Below are 23,129 nucleotides of genomic sequence, written 5' to 3' on the forward strand. Positions count from 1 at the left end.
GTCAGTGCGACAAATGCTCCTGCAACGCGTCCATCCATCCACCTTCCCGCCAATCTCTTCCTCCAACCCACTTGTGCATCTTGCACTTTTGATCCCCTGCGTTCTGCTCAGGGCTCCCTCACCATCCTCGACAGACAGCTCGACAGGCTCCCTCCACGGTCACCTTTCCTCCCGCCACTTCTTTGCCTTCCTTGGCCCAATCCACCTCACCCCACATCTCTCACTCACTCGTCTCTCTTCTCAACAACAAACCCCCATCCACATCTCCATCTCCATCAATCTCCTCGACATCATCATCATCATCATCATCATCATCATCATCATCTCCAATCTCGCCCTCGCCCTCGCCTTTGCCCCCCTCCCCACCCTCGACCTCGACCTTGACTACATCCAAACGCGCCCTCCCCCATAATCCACCTCCACTTCCTCCACCACCACACCAAAGACGCGCGCGCTCTCTTTGCGACATCCACACATCCACATCCACACCCACACACACACACACACACGTCCCCCCTCCATCTATCAGTTCCCCCTCGTCTTGGTGGCCGCGCGTCTCCCCTCCACCTCACACACCCCTCGGCCAGCGGCGAATCTAATCTCCCTCTCTAGCGCTGCTCACTGCAGGCCGCAGGCCTTTCCCAACATCTACTGAGCATCCCCCAGCCCGTCCACTCGCCCACCCACATCCTCCCCTCGCCGCCGCGCGGCCCAAAGCCATGTCGGGCACGGCCATTACCCCTCGCCGCAGGGCGTCGCTCGTCGCCTCTCCCACTCCCACTCCTTCATCCATCCCCCGCCCCCAATCCGCATCCGGTCGCTACAAGATGGGCATGCCCATGCAAAGTCTAGCCGACTCCATGGCCTCCTCAACCCCTTCGTCTGCAGACGACGCCGAGAAGGGCCAGGTTCGCGTCGGTGCGTTTTTTCGTAGTGGCTTCCCGCTATCAACCCGTTCTGCCCGGCTTGGTATGCAGCCGGGCGAGTTCCACAGGGATGATGCCGGCCGACGCCACCCGTTCCCCGATCCTCCGGGGAGCCCAGCCCATGTTGACATGTCGAGATCACTGTTTTTGCTGACGTCTAGTCCTCCGTATTCGCCCCTCGGAACCAGCAGACACCTCCATCGCACCCCGTCACCGCCAGGTGCTCGTTCATCCCATCTCGCAAAATGAGGTCCGCGTTAGCGTCGACCCAGCCGTTCTTGCCGGCACCAACACAATCGTGTCAACCACCAAGCGTCACCCCACTTTCACATTTGACCGTGTCATGGGCGAGCAGGCTTCCCAAATTGACATGTACGAGGTCGTGTCCAAGGACCGCATTGAAGAGTTCCTTCGCGGCTTCAATGTGACATATTTGGCGTAAGTGTCGACATGCCTTCAGCCGGTCCAAGCGCCGCGTGCGCCCGCGTTGACGACGCTGGATTCAGCCAACCCCCCTCTCCCGCCCCTTCTTCCCAGCTCTCCAACAAGATCACACTGACACCTTTTAGTTATGGCCAAACTAGCTCGGGCAAGTCATACTCGATGGGCACGACAGGCGAGGATGCCGACTACTTGGACTTTGGAGACGACTCCAGAGCCGGTCTCATTCCCCGCACCGTCGAGACAGTCTTCCGTCGTGCAGAGGAAATCCGCTTGGCCTCCGGTGCAGGTGCCTCGTGGGAATGCCGGGTATCCTTCCTCGAGCTCTATAACGAGGACATGATTGATCTCCTGGCGAACACTGGAATGCCAGTGTCCATTCGCGAAAACGCCGACGGGCGCATCGTGTGGTCGGGCGTGCGCGAGATCAAGGTCTCCAACGTCTCCGAGGTCATGACCCTCCTTCGCGAGGGCTCGACGCGTCGACGCACCGGCGAGACCAACATGAACGCCACATCGTCTCGATCCCACGCCATCTTCTCCCTCACCCTGATCCAGTCGCGTCGCGTTGACAGCTCGCCAGGTAGTGAGGATGGGCCTCGAACGCCCAATGGCCGCCGGCCCCAGTCTGTCATGTTGGGCCCGGGGTCGCGTTCTTCGACTCCGGTCTTCTCTCGCGTTCCCCCATCCAGCTTTGGCAAGCTCGCTGGCCGCCCCAACAGCGTGCATGTGGGCGCGATGGGCCGCGGTTCCGATGACGAGACGGTCATTCTGACCAGCAAGTTCAACATGGTTGACTTGGCGGGCTCGGAGCGTCTCAAGCGCACTGCCGCGCAAGGTGAACGTATGAAGGAGGGTATCTCCATCAACAGCGGTCTCCTTGCCCTGGGCAATGTCATTTCCGCGCTCTCTGAACCCGCCAAGAACCGTGGTCATATCCCGTATCGCGACTCGAAGCTCACTCGCCTGCTCCAAGGTACGTTCATGGGCAGTGCAAAGCACGGTTAGAGTTTACATTCTAACTTCGCAGACTCCATTGGGGGCAATGCAATGACCACGATGATTGCCTGCATTTCACCGCTCGAGTATAATATCAGCGAGACGCTCAACACCATCAACTATGCCTCACGAGCGAGGAGGATCAAGAACTCGGTCCAGAAGAACCAGGCTGAGGTGGGGTGGGACGACATTGACCACCTGCGCAACACTGTCACAAAATTGCGTTCAAAACTTGCGACGATAGAAGCCGAGGGTCCGCGTGAAACGCGGGGCCGCGGTGCCGATGGTTCCAACAACGAGGAGGCATTGCTCCGCCAAGTCGTCGAACTCCAAGAGAAGCTCACTGACCTGGAAGATGAATTTAGCCATGTGAGTCGCCGTCGTGGGGAAGGGGGATCGACGCATTTTGCCGCCCCAGCCCGATGCCGTTGTGTGCAGTTTGGCAGGCACGGGGAGCTGACCCTCTTTTAGCTCCAGGACCAATACTTCCATAAATGCCGTGAGATTGTCGCCCTGAGCGACCCCGACCAGTTCGAAGATGAGGACGACAAGCTTAGGAAGTTCAACGAGACCATTGAGCCCGTTGTTCTGGAGTGAGTTCGCCGCCAGGTACCGCGAAGGTACACTGGAAATGGGGTATAGAGGTCTCGCTGACTCTACAGGTACGAGAAAGTTGTCGCTTCCTTGACATCGCAACTGGCCGAGGAACGTGCTTCGTCCGCGCTGGCCCACCAGGCCCGTGAGGAGCAGGCCAGCGATCTCGCAAAAACGCAGGAGCGCCTTAGCGAGCACGAGGCCTATGTGACCGAGCTCAAGGGTCGCATCGCGAAGCTCACCGAGCGCAACGACTCGTCCGAAGCCTACATTCGCGACCTTGAGACCAAGTTCCGTGGTTTCACCGATAACGATGACCGCCAAACTGAGGTGATTACCGGCCTCACCTCCGAGATTCAGCAGCTCAAGACCGACTCGGTCAAGAGCAACACGTACATCTCGCAGCTCGAAACCCGCATTGCCTCCGCCGAGGCGCGTAGCGGTGAGCTCGCCCGACTTGTTGAGCGGTACGAACAAGAAGCGGAGCAGCGCGAGAAGGCGATCAGCGAGCTCGAGGAGCGCCTTTCACTGGTCAACGGCCAACACAACGTTGACATGCTGCTGGAGGAGATCGAGTCACGCGACCGGCGCATCGAGTCTCTACAGGCCCGTCTCCAGGAGCACTCGGAGCCCACTCCAGTGAGCAGCAGCCGCGACCTTGCCACCATTGCCGAGAAGGGGCCATCGACTCCTCCCGAGACACCACCTGTCTTGAGAACGATCGCCGAGGACTCCGAGTCCGAGGTCGACATGCTCCGCAAGGACAATGAAGTCCTTATCGCTCGCCTGCAGGAAGCTGAGGCTCGTCTGGAGCAGATGCAGCACGCCCCTGCAACTCCGACGCTCGAGCCCCCTACTGAGCAGGATGAGGAACTAGAGGACGAGGACAGCACCCGAGGCCCTGATTCACCCAACAAACGTGGCAGCACAGGCAACGAGTCGAGCGAGTCGGATACGACTCTCCAGACACCGAAGCTCACCAGCCGGGCTGTCTCGCCGCAGATCCAGGACGACCCTCTGCACCAGGCCATGATGCGCTCTCCTTATGCCCAGTCTCGTTCTGGCGATTTCCGCAACTCGGCACGGTCTGAGCCGCTCCGCCTGCTCCGTCCCCTTTCGCTTTCGCAGGGCCTCTCCGGGTACGCGTACGGCTCGTCTTCGCCTCGCTACTCGTGGAGCGCGTCTCCGTCCAATGGCAATGGCATGACGTACGAGCGCTCGCCTAAGGCCGAGCGCTTCCCCAAGCGTCAGTCGATGCCGTTTGACTCGATGAAGCCCCTCCGCTCCGTCCAGTCGCTGGAGATCGACCTCTCCCTTCTCCAGAAGACCGTAGCCGACCGTGAGGCTCAGTTGCGGCAACGCGAGGCCGAGATCCAGTACCTCAAGCGGTCCCTCGAGAAAAGCTCTGCCTTCACCAACGGTTCGCCTCTGAACACTGACGAGGTTATCGAGCGCTTGCGGGAAGACCACTCGAACGAGATCCAGAAGATGTTCAAGGAGCACAAGCTTGCCATGGAGGACCTCGAGCAGACGCACAAGCAGACCTTCAAGTCTGTCTCGGAAGAGCTCAGCAAGACCAAGGACCAGCACGCCCGCGAGCTCGAGGAGCTGCACAACTCCCACAAGTCGAAGATGGAGGAATTCGAGAAGCGCCAGAAGACAGAGTCTGGCGAGGTCACCGAGCTGCGCACTGCTCTCGATGCCGCTTGGGAGGAGGTCGCTGCCACAGGTCGCCGTCACGAGACTGAACGCAACACTCTCACTTCAGAGCATCACCGTAAGGTGGCTGAGCTGGAGGAGAGGCACGCAGCCGTTCTCGCTGCTCTGCAGGGCGAGCTCGCGGCGACCGCCAACTCGCTCAAGTCGGTGCGAGAGGAGCTCGCGGCCGCCACTGAGGCCAAGGAGCGTGCCGAGCAGGACCTTGCCAACCGTCCTGACGTCAAGGACCTGATACCCTTCGAGGAGCACAACATTGTCGTCCAGGCCATGGAGGAGATGGAGAAGGCCCTCACCGCCGCTGAGGACGAGAAGAGGCAACTCAAGATCAACGCCGACCAGGTCAAGTTCGAGCTCTCCAAGATACGTGACGAGCACGAGATGCAGCGCTCGGGTGACCTCAACCGCCTCGCCGAGCTTGAGAAGCGTTGCTCGACCCTCTCTGCCGACAACGCTTCGCTCCAGCAGCAAGTTGAGCGCAACCGTGATTCGAAGACTTCGATCATCGACCGCAGCTCGCGCACCAAGCTGCCGCCCATCGGTCCTCCCCCGACCGCCCCCTTGCCACCACTGCCTGCGGGCCGCGAGGCGATCATGTCGCCTACGCTCACCAACTCGTCTCTTCCGCGTATGTCGCACCACGAGGGGTCAATCGAGAGCGCACGGTCATCACGGTACGACCATGACTCGCACGACGGGCACCACCCTAGATCTGCGTCTCACGCGTCTGTGGTGCGCCCAGACAGCATGGTCACCAACGCCGAGGTCGAGCGCGACCGGGCGTACGCCGAGCGCGAGGAGGCACTTCGCCAGATCTCCGAGACCGAGGAAAGACTCTTGGAGCTCAAGTCGCAGCTCGAGACAGAGCAGCGCAACAACGAGGCGTTCACAAAGGACCTCATTGAGCTGCGCAAGACCAACTCGAAGCTCAAGGTGCGCGTCGACGATGTCAACCGCGAGTTGGCCGAGCTCAAGCGCGAGCGCGACAGCTTGCGCCGCGACGTGGTCGAGATGAAAAACGAGCTTGCCGACGCACAATACGAGCGGATAGCCGACCGCCAGCGTCTCGAGGGTGCGCGCAACGAGGTGCTGCAGTACAAGGCGCAGCTCGAGCGTGCCGTCGACCGCAAGGTCAACAAGCGGTCAGACCAGAAGCTCAAGGCAAGTTCATTCCTCAATGTCCGCTAACAGCAGTGCTTCTAAGAAATCTGACCATTAATTCCGGATGCGTCGCCAGAGAGCGCGAGAGTCGTCCCGTGTCCGCTATCTGTCTTGTCCGCCGGCCCGGCCGACTCGGCCAGCCGCGCGCCCCGCGCCACTTCGGCCGCTGGGGCGCTGTAGATTCATACCTGCCTTCCTTTCGTTCGTTGGGGTTTATGCCCCGCGCCCCGCCACGCCTCGGTGCGCGAGGTGGGCCGCGCGGGCTTGTCATGTCTCGAAGTGTTTCGACAGCGCCCAGCTAGGTCTACCGCCTGTCCAATTTCCGTCATGTGATACCACGTAGTTTGTTTGGCTGTAGTACTGCTGTACAGGTGGATATACCGCATGTATGGTGATGAGAGAGCGCAGAGTGGCAGCCATCAAGGCACTGGAACCCAACTGAAACACGGGCAAAAACATGTCAACATGTCAACAGCCTCTCGTCCGCGTGTCAGACAGACACTTGTCATTTTGATACCTCGTGTCGTCGCGTACTGATACACCATGTTATGTAGACATCTAATCACCTGAAGCGTGATGCGTGATGTTCTCGGCATAGTCACATGCGTGACTGCCCATCACTGAAGCGGGCAGCTCGATCTCCGTGACTCACGAACCGAGCGCCGCTGACGTCGAGTTTACGGCGTGGGCGCACTCTCCCCTGCTGAGCACGATCCGCACAGCGCGGATGGTCTTCCTCCCCGCATCGCACGCTCTCCGTTGTATGCCCGCGGTCCGTGGCGCCGCGCGGCTACATGCGCTTCGTCGTCTGGTGCAGCCGCGTGACGAGGGCGAGGAGCGACACGTTCTCGGACCCAGCGTTGTGAGTAACGGCGTCGAGGTGGAGCTGGTGTGAGCGGAGTGGCCGACGCGGTGCAACTCACATGTGCGTTGTGGTTGAAGTTGATCTCGAACTTCTCGAGGATCGTCCATCTCGACTGCGACTTGTATGCGTCGCTCTCTGTGAGCGGGTCATCGCGGAAGCTCGTGAGCGCGCGGCTGAAGTTGTCCTGGTACGAGACGAATGCGGCGATCGTGCGCATAAGCTTGGCGTACACGCCCAGCAGCTTGCTGTTCGTGAGCATACACTGCTTGAGGCACGTGTCGAGAAAGTCGACGTGGTCGCGCATCAGCTGGTCGACAGTGCTGACGTGGGCAAGCTTGGCCTCGAGCGCGCGCCAGTTGGACTCGAGCACCTCGGCCGTGGCGTACGCAAGCATCTGGCGCACAAAGACGAGCATTCTCGCGCGCAAGGCACAGACGCGCACTTTCCACGTCTCCATGTCGGCGTTGCCTGTGGACGAACGCCACAGCTCGCCCTTCTGCTCCAGCCACATCTCGCTGAGGCCCGACTCGAGATGATGCAGGTGCACAAGGAAGCGGAAGATAAGCTGGTAGCGTGTCACTGCCTTGCGGCTGATCACGAGGCTCAAGGGAAACTTTACGCTGTAGTCGAAGGCCACGGCATCGATGCCCATTAATGCGGCCTCGGGCTTGTCGAAGTCAAGGCCTGTGCCAAAGTCGAGGTCGCCCTCGGACGTGGTCCCCTGATGCGAGACAATCTTCAGCAACCAGTCGTAGAGACCTTGGCTGGCCATTGTAACCTTCAGGTTGTCCTTGTACGGGTCATTCGACGAGCTCGAGGCCGGGTTGCGCACGGCAAGGTCGAGAAGAGATTGGAGCTTGACGATTGACACCGATTTTGCCGGCTTGCGCGTAAGGTCGGCTCTTGCCAGGTCCAAGAAATTTGTGAGAAAGTCGCTCTGGTCTGCGAAAAAGTAGTGTTTGAGTGAGCGGAGGTGCGGGATTAGCTCCTGCTCCTCGACCAGTAGTTTAAGCAGGCTTTGGTTGGCGTGTATGTATGCGTCCTCGATGCGACGGGAGAACTTGGCCTCGTTCATGACGACGGGCTCGTCGCTGTCGGCCGTCGCTTCCCTCTTGACGTCGATCCCGCATTCGCGCATCACGTTCAGGTACTTCCCGGCAAGGAGAATCTTGTGCTTCCACGGCTGCAGGAAGGCAGGAATGCAGGCGCCGCCAGGTAGACGATTCGTGCCGGTGCGCGGGGCTGGGACGGCGGTAGTCAAGGATGGCGCCTTGCCACCCCCAGCCTTAGGGGCCGCCAGCGATGACCCGTCTCGCAGCGTATACCTCCGTTCCCAGTATTCATCTGTGTAGTCGCTTTCCAACACACCCTTGGTGATGTGTCCGCTCTCCTTGACCATAAACTCGTCGAAAGGGTCGGACAGATAACCGGTCGTGATCCAGCGCAGGAGCATGCGCACGTACGGCTGAGATGCGTGCAGGAGCAGTTGAGAGTGAAGTGTTGTCGCTGTTGGGTCGCCGCTCATCGTAGCCTCACGCTCACATATGATTCCGAGCACCTCGCCACCGACAACGAGCCCGCCGCCGCCTATCAACCCGCCAGCTTCCTGCGCCTTGAGGTTCTTCATGAGTCCCTTGAGCCCTTCCCCGCCAAGGCCGAGCTGATCAGCCATGCCACCAAAGTCGTCGTCGTCATCTGATTCGCTTTCGCCCGCTGTCTCCTCGGTCTCAAGTGCGAGGCACAATGAACTCAGCAGCGACATCGTGTGCAGTGTAGGGTGGAGATGGAAGTAAAGCGTCTGGAGGGTGAACGTAGACGACGAGTTGAACAATGACTCGAGCTGGGCGGTAAGGACACGGTATTCCTGCCGTTAGCCATCAATTCAGAATTGGCCTACCTTGAGCATGCCACGGATTCCGCTCCCAAGCGCGTGTGACACCATCCCAAACTCAGGCGAGTTGCGCAACTCGATGGACGCCTCGACCGACGTAAAGAACGTGGCGAGGGGAAGAAGACGATTGACGAGGCTGAGGAGCGACGGGTCGAGACTTGGGTCGACTCGCCACCGAGCGCCTTTGAGCCGTTGCTCGGCATCCAATGGGTCGTATCCTTCCGCGTAAGTGATGAGACTCCCCTCTACGCCCTGCAGGAGGTACATAAAGTCCTCGCACACCCAAGCCTCTTGCACCGGCAGCGGTACACCGTCTAGCAGTCGCCGTGGCTGCGCGGGACTGCCTGGCGCCGGTGACTCCCGCTCAACGTGTCGGATCTCCACGTCGATCACACGCTCGCGCCGCACATCTCGTCGTTCTCGTGGGTCCCGCTCGCGGTCACGTTCACTTTCATGTTTCCGCTCACGCTCGCGTCCTAGCCCTTCTCCGCCCCGTGGCGGTTCCCGGTGTCGAGATGCGGAGGAAGATGGTCGTGTATCGCGGTCGAGATTGAAACGCGATGAAGGTCGCTCGCTTCGTCGACTATCTGGTCGATCACGCTGCTCGCGCTCGGATATGCGCGCCTCCGCTGCCGTTAGAAGACTGTTTGCAAGGAAAAACTAACCCAGTGCCATCGCCGCCGCATCTGGTGTGTCCTGGAGCTCCTCGCGTATAGCCGCGGTGCCGACGCGCCGAACTGAGGCGAGCGTACCTGTGACCTGCCGTCAGCCACCGCCAGAAGCCCCAGCGCCCAACGCACGCGCTTCTCCTCAGCCCGAGAAAGTCCCAAATGATTTCTATTCCGCGATGGCCGTGGAGTAAACGGCGTGATTGATGACATGTTGTTGGATAATGAAGACGGACGGGGAATGCGACGCGATGTCAACAGTCGCAGCGCGTCCTGGCGGAAGCATTCCGTGCCTGAATGATCGGCTCTGCAACTCCCGCCACGTGCCGCCGACTGTAATATTCATATCCCCACTTAGGTCCTACATCCCCTCGCTCGCTGGCGTGCGCCACCAGGCCACGCACAACCAGTCTACTTATGCATACTCCTTATGAGATTGACCTATGAGCGGGGCTTGATCTTGGGCTCCCATGCCTCAACCTTGGGCTTGACGGTCGAGTACGTGGTGAACTTGCCACGCGTGCCGGTACTGCGGTCAGCGGCTGGATTCCTGTGGGACTTTGCAGCGACCGAGACAAGCGCTGTTCAACTACCAAGCACCTGAGCCAAAGACGGGCATGATGAGCCATGACCCAGCCCATGCCCCGACCCAGCCCGCGTAACCTGGGCCCGTATTCAACGGTCACAAACAGTCCACATCACCGTCACCGTCCCTCTCGCTCATGTCAACCCCGCCGCCATCGGCGCGGCTGCACTTCGACGCTCCCCACCCTTCCTCCCTCGCCCCCGCTGCCTCGTCGTACTCACAGGTTCTCAAAGTAAGGCACTTGCCACGGCTGCTCGCTCTTCTTAACAACGGGGTCCTCAGTGGGCGGCTCCATGCGGATGTGGTTGAGCCACGAAGCCCACTCGCGCGGGACCTGCGACGCGTTGAAGTCGTACTGCTCGTACAGCACCCAGCGCTGACGGCCGGGCAGCTCCTCGTTCGCGTCGTACTCCTGGAAGTACCGGTTCCCGAACTGGTCCTTGCCGACTAGGGTTAGCGTAAGCTCCTCTCGGAGACGGGCGGGACAAGTCGGAGAGTTTCGCGAACGGCTGCTCTGAGTCGACGACGGTGCGGAGAATGCGACGGTAAGCGCAACGGGGGTCAGGAGGTGGCCGAGGTGGATAAGACTCATGGCGGATCGGAGGTGAATCCGAGGTGGAGGCTCGGCGCACATGTCCCCGATGAGACATGGCGACCGGCGCTTCGCGCATGAAGCACATGATTGCGCTGTTCTGCCCCTCGAGCCCTGCCGCGCGCGCAGCGGACTCAGGGTACGCGAGCTCGCCACGCATCGGCGCAGCGTCCATCGCGTGCTGAAGCCTTCCTCCGTCCACTTCGGGCCTTCCCTCACCCTCCGCAGCCTCCGCCGCACCCTGCTGCCTCCGCTCTCCGTCCCAAAGACCAGCTGACATCCGCCGTCTCCGCCTGACCCGCGCGCCGCGCGCGCAACGCACCCATAGTTCCGGCCTTGGCGTCACCGATTGTGCTGTCGTCAGCCGCGCCCTCCTCGCCGAGCATTCACTCACCCGAGCTGGTAGAACCACTCCTTCAGCCCGACCTTGCGCGCATGCCGGATCGTCCGTGCGAGGCTGACCATGATGACTCGGTGATGGTGTTCGGCGTCGGTTAGGTGGCGAGTAATGGGCGTCAGGTGAGTGGTGCGCTGCGGTGCCGGAGGACGGGGATTCGGGCATTTTGAGGGTGGCGCGGAAGGCCACGCGAGTTGCGCGTGGCGTTAGGTAACAATCGAAATGTTTGGTTCCAAATGATCGGAATTTGGAGAATCATGCATCACAGCTGGGTCTGGGGTGCTGACATCTGACAGATGACTACGTTTCCACTGACAAAGGACGTGAACCCAAGGGCAAAAGAAGCACACATCAAACATAACCCGAGTTGGCCTTAGAACTACAATGCAAACACATCTCCACTCTCTCTCCACCTCAACCGTAAACCAAGTGGTGGCCGCAATAGACGCAGATGGGCTCGCGTTCACCGACGAGAGGACAGCATTTGACTAGAGTTAGATCTCCCATGCGTTCCATAACGTACGTCCTTCATTCTCGTCATCCAACTCGCCGGTGCAGAATGGCCCGGGGTTGATCTCGACGCGGGGTGGTGGGGCGATGAAGCGCATCTTGGCTGTAATGCAGGTGCGATGGCAAGCTGTGCGTAGCTGTGGTGAAGGGGACCGCAGCTCGAGGTAGACAGAAGGACTTTGGCGGGTTTGGTCATCGGTGCATGGTTATATGTCGCGCGGACAAAAGCACAGGCAAAGGAGGAGGTAGGTCCGGCACCGTCGGGTGAGAGGGTGCGTGCCTGCGATGCACACGCGCCACATCTTGCCGGTTTATGCAGGGCTAACGGGAGGAGCCTGTGATTCATTCTCGACCTCTGCCTCGGGCCCAACCTCCTCGACCTGCTGTATGATGCCGCGTGGCCCGATAGACACCCGACACCGCACCCAGCGGCATCGGCTGCACGTTGCAGTGAAGACGACTGCCTTGTCGGGGTGCGAGAATTCGGCGACGACGTGTGGACACAGTGGGACGCGGAGGATGGTGCGGGCAGGCGGCGGCGGGCGGAGGCGGGGAAGGACGGAATGTGGCGTGGGCGGCGTGGCCGCCTCCGACCGGTCCGGAAGCGGGCCCATTGGGGGCCGTCCCAGGGTGGTGGAAGCCGGAGGTGGTGGTGGTGGTGGGAAAGATGGTGGCATCGTGTAGGTTCGCGTACATGTACCCGACGTGCTGAGCGATGTGATGGTCGTGGCGGTGTGGGTCATGTGCAGTGTTCAGGTTGGACGAGGGACGAGAAGATGCGATGGTATTATACTCTGGTCGAGATATCCGAGCGCGCACGGACCTCTGCTTTACTGAGGCGTCGGCTATTCAGCTTAATGAAGCGGCAGCGTTTGTCACCTTCAACTAACTCGTGCATTCCCCTACATAATCTTCTGGCCCGCTGTTTCGGATCCTTCTCCGCTGCCTATTAACGGTGGGCAAGGGTTTGTTGCCCTTCAGCGGAGAGTGCGGGTGCAAAAGTGGCACACCCACATGTAGCCGTTCCAGAAGCCGCTGCATTTTTCTGGTGTCAGTGAATCTGCCTAGGACCGAAACTCACTATTAAGGTTGCGCTGGAAGGGGTCGCCGGCGCAGACATTCTCCCAGTAGTAGCCGGGAGGGGGGGTGGGGAGGGTGGTCGTTCATTTTTGATTTGATAAAAAGGCTGGAGGCTGAAGCCTGGAGGATGTTTATTGGGGCGGAGAGCTGGTGGCAGTGGTGGAGAGTTGGGAAGTAGTGGTGAGGAGTAAAAGGTGAGGGAACTCGAGCGCATTTTAAGCGTCTGGTGAAGGTGGTGGGATAACCAGTGGGAGCCTGGGAGTGTGTTGAGTGTGAAAGCGAGCAGAATGTGTGGCACAGCTCCCATAAGTGCTACACATCCTCCTTCTCGATGGGTTGTGGCGTGGGACGGCAATCCTGGAGTATCAACCGAAAACATGTGAAAAGAACGCAAATAGCTCGCTCCTACGGTACAGAGCGTGAGAAATGTCTCCCGCGCGACCAGGCATTTCTGAAGCTATCGACGGGAAAGCCACAATGGACCATGCTCAGGGCGAGTTGCGGTGAGCGACGCTCTCAGCGCTCCCTTTCCATGTGCTGGCATGCGATTCAAACTCCAAGAGATTCGGGTGGAAGCATGGTCGGCCTTGACGGGTTTGCTCTCAGTGATGTACCGAGAACAATCAGCTTGTTACCCCAACTAACCTTGTTCAGCCACATAGCCTTGCCACGTTGTAGTTTTCATCAATTTACAGCCTTCTGTGTGGGCTCCTCCAAAGTGACGAACACGAGGCAATAGGCAAGGCATTATCATGTGGCGCATCTCGAGTCAATAGTCGAAGATCTTTCGCCAAATCTCCGGCAACAACTTGTGGCTGGGACGGGGTCTGAGTGTTGTGCAGCACCCGGTTCTGATTATATGTATATTAAAGCAGACTCGTACATGCATCCACTTGCCAAGTAGGATCTCATCTTGCGACTATTGCACTGTCGAAACTGGATGCGGAGTCCAAGAGCTGTGTCAACCACAGTTCGGTGTGACGCTCTCTTGGACAGTATTTTCGCGAGTGTTTTTCATTTCTGTGGATATTCCGCACACCACATATGACGTGTTGGATGTGTATGGTGTCGACCGACACACAGTCGCGCTACGCAGCAAGGAACACAAGTTGCTTGCTGCGGTGCTTCTCATGCCGCCGCAGGCCTCCCCCTTCATTCACATGATCGCAGGATCTAGCTCTCTTGACGGCTGCACAGCGAGTGATCAACTTGCTCGCTGTGCACCGTTGTCATCACAGGTCAAGTCCAGTCGTTGTCGTAACCACCGCATCACTCATCGCATTCAACATGCGCGGACCCCTGCTCGCCGTCCTTGCTGCGCTGGTCGCGGCAGCCGTTCCTGTCGGTGAGTCCAAGCCACCACGCATCTTTCGACTGCACTTCGGCTCTTCCTCCCTTCCTGCTCTCATCTCGCTCCCGTCCAGCCATGGATGGCACACGAGTCCCGCAATCTCCCTGGCGTTGTCAGTGAGAACGCGGATGTGCTCGCTCTCGCTCCTCTCTTAGCGCTGGCACGCCAATGACCTGCCAGCGGACTCGCACTTGGTCGGCCCGCAAGCGCAGGCAGTGGTTGGACTACAGCCTGGGAGCTGGTTGGGGCATAGTCCATTGGCATCCTCCTCCCCATCCCTCCCCATTCCTCCCCACCCCACCCATACCTTCCCATCTTTCATCCACCTTCCCATGTTCACATCTCCTTCCCTCGCTTCATGAACGCATGTCTCTCCCATACTCCTTATCCCACGCCGTCCAACGCTCACACTCACACAAGACTTCTCCCTCCGTCGCGACCTCTTGCGCGCGGCACCCGCCATCAACACCGAGAGGACCCGAGCGTCGCCGTACGCTACTTCGCACGACGAGCCTGAGCTCGGTGCTAGGCGCGTCTCCCACCGTCGACCGGGGCCGCGCAAGCCCGTACCTGCTCGTGCGAAACAGGACACACGCCGAAGCCGCCGTCTGTCCCAACGATGCGATCGGGCAGAAAGAGCACTGAGGCCTCCTCCAGCAGACCTGTGTCAGTAGACAGTTAGTAGTGCCACTGGCTGGCCCAGTGTGTGGTCTGTCCGTACGTCAGCGTCGTGAAATGGCGTGTGTCGACTGGACTAGGTCAGACCCGAGAAGGAGAGCGGTCTTGACGTAAAGCTGATGTAGGATCCGAGAGTTCCGAATGCGATACTTACGCACCGTCGTCGGACACATTGTACCCGAGTAGGGGTCGTGAAGGGACAAGTGATCGGACACATTGATGTCAGTTGAGCCTATTGCTGCCCACTTGCCTCTGCCCATGCTGGACATCTGGCTAAAGTTCCGCATCCGCGTCGTCGCAGAGGAACCGCATGCAAGTGCCTTACCCGAATAATCGGACAGCTGGATTGATGAGTACGTGAGCGAGAATAGTCAGATTCTACAGCTTGCGTCGCTGCGTACGACGCTCCGACTCTGCTGTCCCCATGTGCTGTGCATGGCTGCGCACACAAACTCCGTCGCACCACAGATGCCAAGCCGCCCGCGCCGCCCGTCCGCCCCGCGGGGCATGAGGCATGTGGGCCCGACGTGTGTGTCATCCAACTGCGCAAGTCCGATCGCCTGTTTTTGACCGGGGTCGTCAGCCGGCGGGCATGGCCGTTTCGTACGGCACATGACGCTATTCATATCGCGACCCTTAATCTTACAGAATATATACGGCGATGGGCCGACCTGCGATCCCAACTCTTTCCATTCAGCATGTGGGCCCCCCTCTTCGCTCTCGCGCTCGCGGCGACGGCCTCGGCCACGCCCGAGTATCTGCAGCGCGCGCCGCGCGCGTTGTCCCCGCACGGCGGATACCAGGACCGGCACGTAGCGCGGCAGGCGGCCGCGTGCACCGGCACTTGGAACGGGACACAGCTGACGGGCGCTGCCGAGGACGCGGCCTGCCGCTGGACGGTGCGCTACGGACGCGCCGGGCGGTGGGAGCACAGTGTCGCGGCGAACCAGGAGTGCGTGCGTGCGATGCGGGGCTGACGGCAGCGGCGTGGATGCGGCCGTGTTCCCCAAGATGTGCCCGCAGGAGAACGCGATCCAGTCGCTCCGCGGCGGGCCGCAGGCGTACGACGAAGACTGCCTTTTCATGACTGTGTATGCGCCGGCCAACGCGACGGCCGAGTCCAAACTTCCCGTCTTTGTCTGGTGAGTCTTATTTTGAGCGAAACACGGCTGTGGATTGCCGCGGGTGGGCCGGCTACGCGCTCCCAACGGAATATTAGATCTCCAGATGCCTGCCCCACGGACGCTGGCCGGCCTGAGCACATTGGCACGCACCGCCGGGATGAGGCTGACGCCAGGATCCACGGAGGCGCGTACACTGGCGGCTCGGCGTCGGATGCCGGCTTCGACGGCTCTCGCATGGCCATCGACGACGGCATCGTCGTCGTCTTCCTGCAGTACCGTCTCGGTGTGCTTGGCTTCCTCCCTCCCGATGGCGCGTCGACTGTCAACGACCCTAACCTTGCTGTGCGCGACGTCGTACTTGCCCTCAACACGGTCAAGGCGAACATCGCGTCGGTTGGTGGCGACCCGGAGCGCGTGACTGTTGGCGGACAAAGTGCGGGTGCATCACTTACCAGGAGTAAGTCTACGTCACGGTATCTGCACGGAATGCAGCTGAGCTCCTCTATTCCCCAATCTCGTCCCCCGCACTGACATAAGCCCTCCTCGGCGTGCCCGCCGCCAAGGGCCTGTTCCGCGGCCTCATCCTCCAGTCCGACCCCATCAACTACGGCACGCAGACATTTGAGAACGCCGCGAACCTGCGCAAGCTGGTGTACGGCAACGCGACGCTGGCGAACTGCACGGGCGAGTGCCTGAAGAATGTGAGCCTCGCGACGCTGCTCTCTGTCCAGGAGGAGGTGGAAGCCTCGGCGCCGTTCAACATCACGGGCGTGCCGCTGGGCGAGGTCTTCCGGCCGCAGTTCAACACGAGCACGCTTCCCGTAGACCCGACGACTGCGCTCTTCAACAGCCCGGCCAACCTGGCCGCGAACGTCTCGGCGCTCCCCGTCATGCTGACGTACACGCGCAACGAGAGCGGATACCTCATCGACAGCTTTATCGCGGGCGCGCAGATCGCCAACAGCTTCGTGTTCAACCTCACGCTCAACCGCCTGTTCGGGACGGAGCGGGCGAAGGCGTTCCTCGACTCGGGGGCGTATCCGCTCGTCGCGGGGCCGGACGGGATGCGCACCTCGCTCGAAATCTCGCTTACGGACGCGGTGTGGCGCTGCGTATCGCACGCCGTTGCGGCGCGGTACGCGGCGGCCGGCGGCAGGATCTACCTCGGCGAATGGACCGAGGGGACGACGTACGCGTTCAACGACGACGCGGGGGGATACTGCGTGAACACGGGCGCCGTGTGCCACAGTGACGACATCTACCCGACCTTTGACAGCGCGCCGAACGCGACCGCGGCGGCGAGCGCGAACGCCTCGGCGCTCGCCAACGACGTCCGCCCCCTCTGGGCGGCGTTCATCAAGACCGGGAACCCCGGCGATAGCTGGCGCGCGTTCACGGCAAACTCGACCACGGCGGACGTGTTCAACATCGGCAACGAGTATGCGCTCGGCGCATGCCCCGCCGGCCTGTGGGGCGACAAGGTTAAGTGGGACTGGCAGTTGTACAGCAACACGACGAACAGCACCGCCGCGCCGCCCGCGTCCTCGTCCACCCCCGCGGGCGGGCAGGGCACCAGCGCGGCCGCTGCTGGTGCGCCTGTCGCTGCCGCGGCGGTCCTCCTCTCCGTCGTCCTTGGCGCGGTGGTCGTTCTCTTGTAGCCGTTTGATACTCTGCCCGACTTATAACAGCGACATCAGTATATACCGCCATGTTAATATCTCTGTTCTACTTTGATCGCGGTTGCCCCGAAGAGCTGCAAGGGACCATGGCACTCTACCGGCCACGCCGGCCGCGTTCTCGAAGTCTCACTTGCGCTCGGTGTTCTGCGAGAAGACCGGCATGTACCTCACCACAAGTTCCCTCACCTCAAACCCAGCGGTGCCTCTCCATGACCACTGTATGTTTGGCCGGCACGTCACGCATCACGGCGACTCAAACATCAGCGCCGCATGCCGCGTCATGCGTCGTGTGCCTGTAACGGGCCGAACGCAGGCTCGCTCAGGCGGTGCTGCCGAGTCCGCTCGCCGCCAGGCCCACCAACTTTGCTGACGAGGCACGCCCGGCGAAGATGGAGGATTTAAGCTTGCCCGCTACCATCGACGCATGCGACATGCGCCAGGCCGTGTGGGTCGCATCGGGCCGGGGCCGGAACTGGGCCATTGTGCACGCCGGACGGGCGCAGGGTGCGGGCGGAGCAGAGAGGCGCGAGGGTGTCGCCGAGGCATGCGAGGGATGGACGTGGGATGGGCGGGAGACGGTCTCTTTGGGGCGACGCGAGTCACGGGAGACAAGCCCTGAGCGCCGCGGACGCGCGCTGCCGTCACCCGCTGTGGGCAGGTGCAATGTTCATGTCCAGAGGACACAAGGCGGATGCAGGAGGACATGCAGGACATGCAGCGCCGTATCCATGGTCCGTGTCGCCGCTGCTCATGACGACGCGAGTGCGGGACGCCGCGACAAACGACAAGCAGCAAACAAGCAGACAGAGAGCAAGGCACACCGTTCCGGCCCGTTCCTGGCATGAGGCCGCAGGCATGAGGCGCTGGCGGCGTTGGCGGCGTTGGCGTACGGCGTCTGGCGTTGGGCGTCGGAGATGAGTTCTCGCGAGTTCGTCATTCGTCAACGCCGTCATACCGGTGCCAAGTATATACGACGGATCGGGCAGTTTGGGGTGCACAGAATAGATGGGCCTGGGCATGCTGGGCATGCTGGGCATGCTGGGCAGCAGAGTGGGGTCTGGCTGGCATGTTCACGTATCACGTCGGAGGCGCAGAGTTTCTCGTTGGCTGACTGGTGAGAGTCCGAGATGGATGTTTGCTCGGAGACGGACGAGTGAGACGGAGATGGCGGAGGAGATGGAAGAGAGAAGAGCACAGCGCACAGCTGTGGTGCATCAAGGTGCTCGCACTCGCATCCATTAGTATTTGGTTGTAAAGGACAATACAAAATAGAGGTTTGTCCAGGCCCAGGCCCACAGAGTGCGAGAGAGGTGTCACGTCTGTTGGAACTGAAACTTCAGGAGAGACCTCCACTGTTCAGGGAAGACTAAGCCACGATCCAGGGAGTTACCGGATCGGACAGGACGGCTGCAGGGCAGAGGACGCGCCCTGCGACCCTGTTGTTGGCAGTTCTTGTCGTCTCCCCGCCTCCCCAAGTTTGTTCTCGACGCTCCTCCTCGGCCTCGTCCTCGTCCTCGTCCTCGTCTTGCTGCGGCTCCTCCCACTCTGGTTGTAACGGGAAAGAGAGGCACGCGAGGGCAAGAGCTCGAGAGCTCGAGAGTTGACGTGCAGTCAATGCAGGCAGCCCAGCCAGGGTTGCGTGAGAGGCGAGGCCCATGGCCCAGACAGGCAGAGTAGAGGAGTGTGTGTTGTTGTGGATGGTGGGGAGAGGAGCGGGGGAGCGTATCAAGAGCGTCTGTGTACTCGCTTCTCAATCTCTCTTTCTCGATCTCTCTTTCTCGTCGTACTGATCTCTCTCCAACACTTTATCACTCTACTCCTCGCCCTCCTCGGCCTCCGTCGCTCCGTTGCTCCGTCGCTCCGTCGCTCCGTCGCTCACGCCCATCCTTTCTCGATTCTTCGTCTAGGCTTGGCCATTGTCAATCTCCCATCCTCCCCCTTTGTTCACATCCTCTTTATCCACTACCACCACTCCCGCACCTCCCCTCCCCTCCCCACCACCTCCCACCTCACCCGACCGCCAACATGGGCCTCTTCCTCCGCAAGAAGAGCTCCAAGGCGTCTCTCAAAGCCGCAAAGGACGAGCAGCGCGGCCGCACCCCGCCGCCCCAACTCCCTCCACTTCCAGACCACATTCGCCGCGCCGAGGCTGAGGCCCAGTCACAAGCCCAGGCAGCCAACAAGACACGCCGCCGCTCCCGCTCTCTTTGGGCCGACAGCGATCAAGCCAAGGCTGCCGCTCCCTTCTCCTCTGCAGGCGACCTCGCATCCCAGCCGTGGCGGAGCCACGACGCGTGGATGGCCTTCCAGAAGCCAAGCACCCCCAAGACCGTTCTCGATGAGCTCATCTTCCCCTGCTCTCCCGCCGCCCAGCCGGGGTGGCGTGGGCGTGGTGGTGGTGGTCTCTTCAGCACAGAAGGCATGCTAGACCACGATCACATCCGGCGCGCCGGTACGCCCACACTGCCAGGCTCACCCAGCTCCAGTTCCGCTCGTCGCCTCGTCGCCTCCCCATCCCTCCCGTCCCCGCCCTCCCGCCGGCTCGACTTTGGCTCGCCCCTCGCGGCGTCCGGTCGTGAGCGCAGTGGCAGCGAGTCACGGTCCCAAAGCACAATGGACAGTCAAGCGCTCGAGACGCTTGACAATGGAGAACGCGCTCCTACACCTCCCGAAAGCCTCATCATGACCCCCCGTGCTCGCGGGTCCTACCCCAACGACGTGAGCCACTCCAGCATCTCTCCCGACGTGCTCGTCACGCCCAACACCAACCCCTACTCGACCCCTCGTCCAACCTGGCCTCGACGCCCAGCAGCCTCCTCCCCGGATTCAGCTCGCCCTCCCCCGCGAGCCATGACAACATCGTGACCCAGCGCCGCCGCTCCCCTAGCCGCGCGCTCCCCCCACCTCCCGTCGAGGATGAGGTTCCCGAAGAAGTGATCGACTTTTCGGCCCCCACATCGCCCCTCGAGGCTCCCATCAAGCCCTACTCGGGCACGAAGAGCCGCTCCAACTCGTCCTCCTCGTCGCACTATGCGCCTGCCCGCTCCTCCGCAGGATCAATGTATATGCAGCCGCGCTCGGCCCCGTCTCCCGGGCCTTACGCCTCGAACATGATGCAGGCGCCTCTCCGCTCTGCCCCGAGCCCATACACCTCGCCCGCAATGTCGACCTCGCCTCTCCCCGACGCACCAATGCGTCTGCCACCGGTGCAGGGCTACGCCCACCCCCGCCGCCCAAGCATGGGCAGCAGTGCGCCGAGCATGCTGCCGTACGCGCAGCCCTCGCCGCAGCCGCAGCCGCAGCAGCCCCGGCGGTCCGCGCCGAGAAGCTACGAGCAGCGCCCGCCGAGCCGGAACACGTCGAACGGCAGCCGCGGGCACTCGAGACCCGCGAGCCGCGCCGCCTCCTCCTCCGGCCACGGCCACTCGGGGTACCACTCGGACGCGGCGAGCGTGCCGGTCCCGCACACGCCCGAGGGCATCGCGCAGGCCGTCAGCATATGGCGGCAGAAGAGCCAGCGGCGCGAGGTCGAGGCCGCCATCCAAGCCGGCATGGTCGGCCCGCCGCCGCGCAAGGAGTGGGAGAACCCGGACGTGTTTGCGCCCGCTGGCGCGTGGGAGGCGCCGGGATCGTACAACCCCTACGACGCGGCCGAGTTTGAGCAGCACTCGTTCACGGCGCCCCTGCGCCTTCCCAAGGCGCCCGCAGTGCCCGCGCAGCACGCCGTCCCCTCCATCGTCCGCAGGCCCAGTGCAGGGCACGCGGTCAACTCGGCACACATCGGCCGGTCACCGCGCGTGCAGCAGCAGGTCGCGCAGCCCGGCTGGATCTAGGCGCGTGCCACGCACGGCTCGATGGACGCGTTGGCGAGGTATTTGGGGTGGGCGCAGCCTATAATCTTGGCATTTGTGTAGTAGCTCGCAGTAATCGAAAAGTCAGCAGCAGGCAGCGGCTGGGTCGCGCGCCTGGGTTTCCTTGTAGTGGTAATTGTGACATGCACATTCGTAACGATCTTTCCTGTACAACAGAACATGGGAATAAGAACAAGAGATTGAAGCCGCAAGATTGTTAGGCGCAGTGCCGAGGCGTGGCCGAAGTCAGGGGAACACTGGTATGGCAATGCAGGGTACTTGATGGTGGGCGGTGGCGTGTGGCGTGATGTGGCGTCCAGAACGCGGATTGTTGGAAGCGATAGGCGGCCAGAGCAATTCGACAGGCTGATTGATGTGGAAGCAGGACAGAATGAAAAGACGAGACCGGGACATGTTACTGTGGGACAAGGAGAGCCTCTGGGCTGCGCCAAGCCCGTGTGTCTACTCCATCTCGACGTCGTCTTCATCGTCCGTAAGGCGCCGCTTGCTCGCACCCCTCGGTGGTGCCCCCCTGTTGTCAGCTGTGCTCATGTCGACATCAATATCAGCTTGGATGACGCACTCTTCGTTGTCTTGCTCCAAGGCGCGCTTGTGATCGCCGATGCCCGAGCGTGATCCAGCGGGCAACGCCTTGTGGGCCTGCGCAATCGCAGTGTACTCACGGAGCTGGGCCTCGAACTGTCGTTAGCTCTATTCGGCGAACGGTCAGGGTGTCGAAGCTAGGTCCAGGCTTTGGACCGGCCAGCGGCGACAGCTCGACTAGTGTCTCAACGCATCTCGCGCTACACAGAGATGACTGCAGCAGAGGCTACCATCACTGTGCAGCGGAGGCTAGTGTGATGGCTTGACGACGAAGAGCGAAGTGGGGCAGTCAGGATGCGACAGAGTACTCACACTAGCAGGTGCGACACAGTACCGCTTGCTTTGGACGAAGGTGAGGGCGAGCAGGTAATCCCATCCAAACTTCCACATGAGGTAGCCCATCACGATCGCTGGCGCTGTCGCTATGCCACCTGGCATTAGCTGGGGGGATTTGAGAGCGGCCGCTGCCGAGAGACCGAGCGGGGCATTGCACGCTGCCAACTTGCTGCCACTCACTGTTGCAATGAACAAGCACCGCGCCGCCTGCGTCCATTGCCATGTCAATAAACTCCCTACAGCGCGGGAATATCGAGATGATGTTTTGGCCCTGTTGTGAGCGCTTCATCTCCGGCGTCGGACTCACATCCGAATCGGCCACATCAAGTGTCAAGTAGACAAACTCTGTCGGGAACCTTGGGTATATGAGGCGCGCCTCGACAGAGTCTCGCAAGCAGAGGCTGATGTCAATTGATTGTCGCACCCGGAGGCTTACATGTGTGTGATGCGCTTCTCACGAAGACGCCCCAAGTTGGTGCTTGCCTGGAACGGTCCAAGGAAGAGGTTGGGCAAGATGGCTTGCGCCTCGCGACGCATCTCATACCTGGCGTCAGTGCTCATCCATGGTCTCAAGGATGGAGTCGGCTAGCGGGCACAAGGAGGGCGTTGGTCGGTGCGAGTGTCCACTTGACCGGGCCGTGGCATCTTGCCGCTGGCATCTCGAAGATCCTCCCGCTCTGGCGCGCGGCGCTGGAAATGCCACCTTCTTCCCACCCGCTGGCTCCGTCCATGATGTATCACTCACTTCCACTCTTGGACGTGCATGTCGCTCGGAGGCTCGGACGGTACCCACGGCCCCACTGGCGGTGTGAGGGTGGGGCTAGGGGCGGCCGGCGCAAGCACGGAGAGAGGGATACTCATCTCGGTGATGACCATGTGATGCGAAGAATGAGGGTGAGGAGGTGATCAAGCAGAGGAGGTGGAAGATGGCAAAGCCACCTCGATAGCTGGTGTAGATGTTAAATGAGTCGTTGAGAGGAGACGGTGATGATGGAAGTGAAATGGGGAAGGAAGGGGCAGGTTGATGATGGCGGGAGGGCGGAGATCTCGAGGGATCGCGGAAGAACCTGGACGCACATGA

The 23,129-nt window shown here is 61.1% G+C and overlaps 7 protein-coding genes across 7 annotated transcripts; 4 read left to right on the plus strand and 3 right to left on the minus strand.

Moving 5' to 3' along the window:
* Nucleotides 1-719: 719 nt before the first annotated feature.
* Nucleotides 720-5,864, plus strand: COLE_01251 (uncharacterized protein; the record flags this gene model as incomplete). The annotated part of the gene is made up of 7 exons (XM_018424726.1): nucleotides 720-918; nucleotides 1,088-1,364; nucleotides 1,433-2,343; nucleotides 2,398-2,735; nucleotides 2,838-2,959; nucleotides 3,029-3,402; nucleotides 3,442-5,864. 7 exons carry the CDS (start codon nucleotides 720-722, stop codon nucleotides 5,862-5,864), a joined length of 4,644 nt encoding a protein of 1,547 aa, XP_018283068.1.
* Nucleotides 5,865-6,627: 763 nt separating this feature from the next.
* Nucleotides 6,628-9,474, minus strand: COLE_01252 (uncharacterized protein; the record flags this gene model as incomplete). The annotated part of the gene is made up of 5 exons (XM_018425061.1): nucleotides 6,628-6,723; nucleotides 6,761-8,566; nucleotides 8,600-9,222; nucleotides 9,259-9,352; nucleotides 9,394-9,474. 5 exons carry the CDS (start codon nucleotides 9,472-9,474, stop codon nucleotides 6,628-6,630), a joined length of 2,700 nt encoding a protein of 899 aa, XP_018283067.1.
* Nucleotides 9,475-9,702: 228 nt separating this feature from the next.
* On the minus strand, nucleotides 9,703-10,904 carry COLE_01253 (uncharacterized protein; the record flags this gene model as incomplete). The annotated part of the gene is made up of 4 exons (XM_018420623.2): nucleotides 9,703-9,790; nucleotides 10,069-10,294; nucleotides 10,762-10,793; nucleotides 10,834-10,904. 4 exons carry the CDS (start codon nucleotides 10,902-10,904, stop codon nucleotides 9,703-9,705), a joined length of 417 nt encoding a protein of 138 aa, XP_018283066.1.
* Nucleotides 10,905-15,153: 4,249 nt separating this feature from the next.
* Nucleotides 15,154-17,237, plus strand: COLE_01254 (uncharacterized protein; the record flags this gene model as incomplete). Its single annotated transcript, XM_018421703.2, has 4 exons — nucleotides 15,154-15,407; nucleotides 15,439-15,597; nucleotides 15,753-16,036; nucleotides 16,117-17,237. The coding sequence occupies 4 exons, from the start codon at nucleotides 15,154-15,156 to the stop codon at nucleotides 17,235-17,237; spliced, it is 1,818 nt and encodes a 605-aa protein (XP_018283065.1).
* A 410-nt stretch (nucleotides 17,238-17,647) lies between these two features.
* Nucleotides 17,648-18,103, plus strand: COLE_01255 (uncharacterized protein; the record flags this gene model as incomplete). Its single annotated transcript, XM_018427303.2, has 1 exon — nucleotides 17,648-18,103. The coding sequence occupies one exon, from the start codon at nucleotides 17,648-17,650 to the stop codon at nucleotides 18,101-18,103; it is 456 nt and encodes a 151-aa protein (XP_018283064.1).
* A 2,214-nt stretch (nucleotides 18,104-20,317) lies between these two features.
* COLE_01256 (uncharacterized protein) lies at nucleotides 20,318-21,091 on the plus strand (the record flags this gene model as incomplete). Its single annotated transcript, XM_018427299.2, has 1 exon — nucleotides 20,318-21,091. One exon carries the CDS (start codon nucleotides 20,318-20,320, stop codon nucleotides 21,089-21,091), a length of 774 nt encoding a protein of 257 aa, XP_018283063.1.
* A 480-nt stretch (nucleotides 21,092-21,571) lies between these two features.
* Nucleotides 21,572-22,909, minus strand: COLE_01257 (uncharacterized protein; the record flags this gene model as incomplete). Its single annotated transcript, XM_018421702.2, has 7 exons — nucleotides 21,572-21,641; nucleotides 21,693-21,808; nucleotides 22,025-22,143; nucleotides 22,229-22,319; nucleotides 22,356-22,449; nucleotides 22,485-22,592; nucleotides 22,794-22,909. 7 exons carry the CDS (start codon nucleotides 22,907-22,909, stop codon nucleotides 21,572-21,574), a joined length of 714 nt encoding a protein of 237 aa, XP_018283062.1.
* Nucleotides 22,910-23,129: the final 220 nt, after the last annotated feature.

The sequence above is a fragment of the Cutaneotrichosporon oleaginosum genome (genome assembly GCF_008065305.1).
Source record: "Cutaneotrichosporon oleaginosum strain ATCC 20508 chromosome Unknown ATCC20508_contig01, whole genome shotgun sequence".
NCBI classification, from domain to species: domain Eukaryota; kingdom Fungi; phylum Basidiomycota; class Tremellomycetes; order Trichosporonales; family Trichosporonaceae; genus Cutaneotrichosporon; species Cutaneotrichosporon oleaginosum.